Source organism: Henckelia pumila, chromosome 3 (assembly GCF_033568475.1).
Source record: "Henckelia pumila isolate YLH828 chromosome 3, ASM3356847v2, whole genome shotgun sequence".
Lineage (NCBI taxonomy): Eukaryota > Viridiplantae > Streptophyta > Magnoliopsida > Lamiales > Gesneriaceae > Henckelia > Henckelia pumila.
This window is the reverse complement of record NC_133122.1, coordinates 171,468,535-171,476,549: the sequence shown is the minus strand read 5'-3', so window position 1 is coordinate 171,476,549 and position 8,015 is coordinate 171,468,535. Positions and strand designations below refer to the sequence as shown.

The 8,015-nt window shown below is 40.7% G+C and overlaps 1 protein-coding gene across 1 annotated transcript; it reads left to right on the top strand.

Annotated features, from left to right (window-relative positions):
- The first annotated feature begins 4,272 nt into the window (after window positions 1-4,272).
- Window positions 4,273-5,232, top strand: LOC140889949 (uncharacterized). Its single transcript, XM_073297696.1, has one exon. The coding sequence runs from the start codon at window positions 4,273-4,275 to the stop codon at window positions 5,230-5,232; it is 960 nt and encodes a 319-aa protein (XP_073153797.1).
- The last annotated feature ends 2,783 nt before the right edge of the window (window positions 5,233-8,015 follow it).

The window sequence follows — 8,015 nt, the reverse complement described above, 5'->3', positions numbered from 1 at the left end:
AGATCATCATCTCATTTTATTTATCCCATTGTGTATTAGAAGTTGTGATGACATTTGGTTTTGGAGTGATGATCAGATTGGATGTTATAGTGTGAAGAGTAGTTATTGAGCTTTGATGAATTCTCGAGAGCAATTGACTATCACATCTACTGTTGATTGGAATCTAGTTTGGAATTTCAAACTCCCAAGCAAGGTTCGTAATTTCCTTTGGCGTACTCTTTCGAATTGCTTGTCAACTATCACTGCTCTAAAATATCGTAAAGTTGATGTTGCTGAATGGTGTTTGTCACCATGAGCTGGAAGATCCACTTCATGCTTTGGTTTCTTGTCCACTAATTCAAAATATTTGGAGTTTGACATCCATAGTTTGTTTATATTTTCATAGATGGTAGCTAGCCCAAATTAGTAGATATCATGCAACAAGTTCATACTCCATCAAATGATAAATAAAATGTGTGTAACGCCCCAAATTTATCATAATTGAGTTTATTTGAGATAATCGGACTTTATATAATTCAAGAGCCGATTTGATTTTGATCAGGGTCTATTTTGCAATTTTCGGAAATTTCAGGGACTAAAATGCAAATTTGAGATTTTATATAATATTGAGGCATGGTTGACTTGTCTTCACTTCTCCATATTCTTCCCCATCTCTCCTTCCACCATGGTTGAGATCCAAAGCGCCTTTCAAGCTTTGTTATTTCATTTTCCGGTTAATCCATCCGTTAAAAATTAAATCCGAAGGCAGATTAGTGATCACGGCAGCGAGAGCTTCGTTATATCGTAAGTATTTCTCCGATCAGTTATATTTCTATTTTATAAAGGTGTTAGAATCGAATGAGTTTCGGATATGATGTTCTTGAGCTAGTTCTTATCGTATATTCTTAGTCGGTTTTGAAATAGAGCGTCGTTCGGATTTGTTATGATTTTTGAAAGCATTATTCGAAAAAGTGGACTTTGAGATGTATTGGATTTGAAAGGTTTTTGATGTTTTTGCATTGGTTTGAGTTGTTTGCAATGCTATACTACTGTCTGTGTTTTCGGTTTGATCAGTTTATAGTCGTTATGCCACCGGTTTGAGTTTTGGGATTTTGATTCGTCTGAATTGTTGAACCATTGGCAGTGGGGTTTGATTATCGTTGTTGATATTCTTTTTCCTCTTTACAGATTTGTTTGAAGTTATTGAGCCCAGAGTTAGCAGAAGTCGATCGTCGAAGCGATTAGACGAAGAGCGGTAAAGAGTTTACCTTGAGCGTTTGTTGTTGTTTAGGTTGTATAGATTTTGATATAACCACTTTTGTAGAGTTTCCAGAGTTGGAGCAAATTGAATCGAAAGGTACAAGCAGACATCGTTTTAGCGCGATACCACGCTCAAGACAGTTGGTTCTTGAGTTTTCTTTAAATCACATACTTGCATCAATACTCGTTCTAGAATGGGGAACTTGTATTTTGTTGTTTGAACTTTTGTTATATGGCTTAATGCTTTACGTTTTTCTTATGCATTCATCTCGAGCCTAAATCTTTGATTTCAGCGGGCTGTACGCCTTTTTGTTTAGACATTTTGGGGGCTATACTGCGAGTGGCCTGAGTTGTAGAAGTTCAAGTGTCAGCATACTCCTTATAGTCGCACCAAATTCTAGGGTATTAAGATACGTGGCATCACTTCGATTAGGAGAGTCGGTGAGTTGTTACGTGGTCTCATCCTCGGGATCCCAAAATCATAGCAGCAATTCCTTGATTATCAGAGTTGATATCCCTATTTTAAAGACATGCATTTCATTCGTATTAACTTTGAATATGCTGTCTTTATATCATGCTATTGATATATTACTTGTTATTGCATGTTATGTTGCTTTTATTAGAAATATCATTCTCACCGGAGTTATCCGGCTGTTCTTTGTTTTGTATGTGTACTTGGAAACAGGTGGGGCAGGATCGAGTCAGCGGAGACTTGGTTAGCATCGAGATCAAGGAATAGAAGTGAGACTCGATTTACAAGTCGAATCAGCATGTCAATCTAGTTTTTATTTTGAAGCATGTTTAGATCTCGAACTTGTTGATGTTTGTAGTTTCTAATATTCGAATATTTAGGATTGAATTTTGTCGTTTCATGTATTATATTCATCGTTATGTATCGAATGAATATTGGACCGGACTTGAGTTGGTAAGTTATTGTAGTGACCCGTATCCAGAATTAACGATTAATGAGTAATTAATCGTGTAATCATGTTAGATTAATAAAACATGATTAAGGAAATTCCAAATGGATTAACAGAGTCCAAAATTGGATCCAGGACACTCGAAAATGACCGGGAAGGTTCCGAGGGTTTGGAGGGTTCGGAGGATCCGAACCAGGTTAGGTGGCTCCGAACCTGGGATCGGAGGCTCCGAACTGCATGGCCAGCTGTCCGAGAAAAATACGTCAGTGGTGACATCATTGATGGGACTTCGGAGGATCCGAAGTCAGGATCGGAGGCTCCGAACAGGAACGGAGGATCCAAACCGGATCGGGGGATCCGAAGTCGGGTTCGAAGGCTCCGAACTTCGCCTGTAAATAGAGGGTCCGAGAGCTCATTTCACTCGCACCTCTCCTCTCTTCTCTCTCAATTCCTAGGCCTTCTAACTCAGATCTAGGGAGTTCTAGACGTCCTATGGGGATTCCGGAAGTGGCATAGCGATCCAGGCATCGTAGCAAAGCTGTGGCCTAGTTTTGAGGCAAGCGACAGCAAAGGGTTGACGACGGACGCAAGTATAGCTTTTGCTTCCTAAAAATATTTAGGAGTACGGAATAGCTTAGTTAAGGCTTTTATAGCTTATTTAATGATTCATGGGTATTTTCATTGTAGACACCTTAATGTGGATGTGTAGGCGTTGGATCTAGACCGGTGGTGCTAGGATTTTCCTACAGTGTTAGAGGTACGTAAGTACTGACCGAGATAGCAGACATGATATATATGCTTGTATGTTGCATGAGTATGTTCTATATGTTTTACCATGTTTCACGGCTTTAGCACATGCATATTTTTATGGTTGACTACATCTGGTATGATATGAGTCATTGATAGTTTTCATCGGTGAGGGGTTACTCCTTATGGATTCGTGTCTGGGGAGACTCAGCCCCTGGTTTTGCTATCACTAAGAGTGGCCACGACGGTGGGTTTTGACACTATAATTGATAGAAGAATATATGAGTACCCCGCAGAGTCGCTCTCTTAGCACGGTACTGTATATTCATGGCGCCCTGAGTAGACTGTTTTTAACCAGTATTTTAAAGTCATTTGCTTGCTGCATATTAGTATATATATCACTGCTTTCGTATTTGAGCTTTGTCGCTCACGCCCCTATGTTGGTTTCTTTTGGATTCCTTGTGGCGGGGCAGGTTTGAGGCTGGACGGTCCAAGTGACTTGCAACAGGGTTGAGGTTTTTACCTGTTGCAGCGAGGTTTTAGTGGTAGGGTTTGTTACCCTAAGAGGTTTTTACCTGTTGCAGTGAGGTTTTAGTTGTATAAGAGTATTTATATACTATTTTTGTCATCGATTGTATTCTGTCGATTTAATTTATTGTATTTTAAATATTCCGCTCTTTACGCTTTTAATGTTAATGCATGCACTATTTAAACTCTGATTAGGAGTATTTATACACTATTTTTGTCGTCAGTTGTATTCTACCGATTGAATTTGTTGTATTTTAAATATTCCGCTCTTTACGCTTTTAATGTTAATGCATGCGCTATTTAAACTCTGATTAGGTAGTGGATCTGGGTAGGGTCGCTACATTTATTGGTATCAGAGCGCATTGTATCTGGGAAATAGTAAAGCGGATTAATACATTATCTGTTATTAATTGACAGATGGCAGATTACGACGAGAGCCACGACAGTGGAGGTGATGGTCATTGGGATGGCGAAGATGGTCGTCGACATCACCGTGGACATCGCGAAAAACGAAGGAGAATTAGCATGCATAGGTTTATGCAAGTGAGACCTAAGCCATTAGCAGGAGGCGATACCCCAGAGGCTGCTAAGGAGTGGCTAGAGAGGATGGAGCATTGCTTCAGAGAGTTCCGTTTCACAGACGAGGAAAATATGGAGACTCTTGGTTTCTTGCTAGAGGGACTAGCGAGGATGTGGTGGAGATCTACTTCCGCACCATTTGTAGCAGCAAGAGGAGCAACTACTTGGACTGAGTTTCGTATAGCTTTCCAGAGATTGTATTTTCCTCCAGCCTTTCGTCAGACGAGAGCTTGAGTTGCTTGGACTGCAACAGGGGATGATGACTATTGAGGAGTATCAGCAGAATTTCTTTGATCTTCTTCCTTATTGCCCGCATATTACTGAGAGTTCTATGTCCAAGTTTGATCATTTCCTTCAGGGTTTGAACCCTGAGATTCATCAGATGGTTGTTGTTGGGAGCGATATGATCTATGAGGGTTTGGTGGACCGTTGCCATCAAGCTGAGGACAGCCTTCGAAGGAACAGGTCTATGGTTCATTCCTTTTCATCCAGACCGACAAGTTCTTTGGGTCCAAGGGGTCAGTCTTTCAAGAAGCAAGGTGGTACTTCTTCTTCTTCTTCCAGATTTGGCGGAGTGCAGCGTTTCGGTAGCCAGAGGATGAGCCTGTGTCATCAGTGCAATCGGAGACATCCTGCAGGACCATGCCCTATTTCGGCCAGCGCATGTTACCAGTGTGGTCAGGAGGGACATATGAAGAGGGACTGCCCTATGTTGATAGGAGCGGCTAGTGGTTCCAGAGGTTCTCAGGCAACACTACAACAGCCGCCTTCTCATCAGCAGCACCAGCAGTCGCAACCATCGCCGCAACAGACTTTATCCTGTGCTCATTCTTCCTTATGGCCACGTGTTCAAGGGCAAGTCTTTGCACTGAACCAGGAGCAGGCGGAGGCAGACAGTGATCTTATGATTGCAGGTACCTGTAGTTTATGTGGTTTTCCTGCATATATTTTGATTGATATGGGTGCGTCACACTCATTCATCTCAGCACATTTTGTTAAGAAGTATAGATTACCGTTTATTCCTTTAGACGTGTTGTTAGTGGTCTCTACTCCGATGGGTATCGAGGTCTTAGCTAAGCGTCTAGTGGTTGGTTGCTCTTTGGATTTTGAGGGGTATCATCTTAGTGCTAACCTGATGATCCTAACTTTGGAGGATTTCGACTGCATTATTGGGATTGATCTCTTGACTACCTACACAGCGTTAGTGGATTGCTATTAGAGGTTTGTTCAGTTTCGTCCTGAGGATGGTGAGACATGGTACTTCTATGGTGAGGGAGCGCGACCCCCGATTCCAGTGGTTTCTGCCCTAAAAGACTGGCGTGCTTTAGAGTTTGGCGGGGAAGGCTACCTTATCTACGCCATCGATGCATCCTTGGAGGGACCAGACATCCAGGAGACACCAGTGGTCCACGATTTTCCCGATTTGTTTTCGGAGGAGATTCCAGGCTTACCACCAGTGAGGGAGATCGAGTTTGGCATTGAGCTAATGCCAGGGACAACACTGATTTCTAGAGCTCCGTATCGATTAGCGCCTTAGGAGATGAGAGAGTTGCAGAGTCAACTTCAGGATCTTCTTGATAAGGATTACATTCGGCCGAGTGTTTCGCCATGGGGAGCCCCATTCCTTTTTGTTAAGTAGAAAGATGGGTCGATGCATCTTTGCATAGACTATCGACAGCTTAACCAAGCGACGGTGAAGAATAAGTATCATCTTCCACGAATAGATGATCTGTTCGATCAGTTACGGGGTACTTCTGTTTATTCGAAGATTGATCTACGATTGGGATATCACCAGTTGAGGGTTAGAGATGAGGATATCTCTAAGACAGCATTTCGTACGCGGTATGGTCACTACGAGTTCTTAGTGATGTCGTTTGGGTTGACGAATGCTCCAGCAGTCTTCATGGATTTGATGAGCATAGTATTTTGCGACTTTTTGGATAAGTTCGTGGTAGTGTTCATCGACGATATCCTTGTGTATTCTCGCTGACGAGAACGTTTTCCATCTCCGTACAATATTGCAGTTACTGAGAAAGTGGCAGTTGTATGCTAAGTTGAGAAAGTGTGAATTCTAGATTGATCGAGTTGTCTTTCTTGATCATGTGATTTCACGAGATGGTGTTTCCGTTGATCCTAGTAAGACGGAAGCCATTTTGAACTGGTCGCGATCGATGACAGTTTTGGGGATTCGTAGTTTTCTTGGGATGGCAGGCTACTACCAAAGATTCATGGAGAACTTTTCTCAGATTTCTAAGCCTTTGACGCAGCTGACGAGGAAGGATGTACCTTTCGTTTGGACGTCGGAGTGTGAGGAGAGTTTTCACGAGTTGCGGCGCCGTCTGACCACAGCTCCAGTGTTGGATCTACCGTCTGGATCAGGTGGCTTTGTATTTCACACTGATGCTTCTGTCCAGGGTTTGGGATGTGTGTTATCGCAGAGAGGTCATGTGGTTGCCTATGCCTCTAGGCAATTGAAGATTCATGAGGAGAATTATCCCGTACACGATTTGGAGCTTGCGGCCATTGTCTTTGATCTTAAGATATGGCTTCATTATTTGTACGGTGAGAGGTTCGAGATCTTCCCTGACCATAAGTGTTTAAATTACTTGTTCACTTAGGCTGAGTTGAACATGAGGCAGCATCGTTGGATGGATTTGCTGAAGGACTACGATTGTGAGATCAAGTACCATCCAGGCACTTCTAATCCAGTTGCGAATGCTCTTAGCCACAAAGTGTATGTGAGTTTGCTTTGTACCAGCTCGATTGCATGAGTGGTAGAAGAGTGTTGTTCCTTGGGCTTCACTTTTCGGCATAAGAAGGAATAGCAGGGAGTTCACATTTCTTCAGTACTTGCCAAACCAGCCTTGTATACTCGTATACGTGAGACGCAGGCCGTTAATCTGAAGACGCCGAATGTAAGGCCCGAAAATATTAAATTATTAATTATGAGATTTGAAAATTTAATTCCATATTATGGGCTAATATTGATTTAAGAAGTGAAAGAAATTATAGATTTAATTTCCGAGCCAAAAATATTTAATTTGGAATTTTTTGGATTTTGAGAATTAAATTCCGAGAATTATTAAATTAAAAGAATAAATATTCGATTTGAATATTTATGGAATTTGAGATTAAATTTCATATTTCGGGAATTAAAGAAGATTAATTTTGAAGATACAATCCGATCAGGGACTGATTTGAGAATATCGAAGATTCGAGGACTAAAGAGCAATAGCCTGGATTATTGATTTAATCCAAATTTATTTAATTTTAATCCGAGTATATTTAATTTGGGAATAGTTAGAGTTTTGATTTAAATTCTAATATTCTTAAATTATTTTGGATTGAAATTGAATTAAAACGAAGGCCGAGGACTGAATTGCAATTAAAGAAGACTTGAGGGACTAAATTGCAAATAGGCAATACATATCTGATTTTACATTAGATTATCAGCATGAAACGTGTTTGTAGCATAGGAAATTCAGAAAAGGAAAGGGAAAAAATCGAACAGAGGCCGAACCCTCTTCATTTTCTTTTGAGTTCTTGTTTTCAAATCCTCGTAACTTTTGATCCGCTCGTCCGATTTCAATTTCGAAAGATGTTCTGGAATCCTTGAAACGAGAACTTCAATTTGATGTAAGTATTATGATATGTTTGATAGATTTCGAAATCAGTTATGAGCAGAGATCAGAACTTGATGTTAGTTTTGTGTTCATGCATGTTCATTCATTCCGATATTGAAACCGAATCGACGATTTGATGTTGAATGAACTTGTCATGATTTCTAGCATGTATATAAAGAGTTATAGCAGCTGATTGTGTTTAATATGCTGGTTTATGAGGTTATAGTGATGAGATATCACACGTTTATGAAATTAAAGAAGTTAACGTCGAATTCGATATTTCGTCGGTTACCGATATTTAATCGCTACGCCGTTGATTGATGTTTTGAAGCCGTTTTGATAGCCAATGACTGAGATAAGACCTTCTTTGAAATTTTAT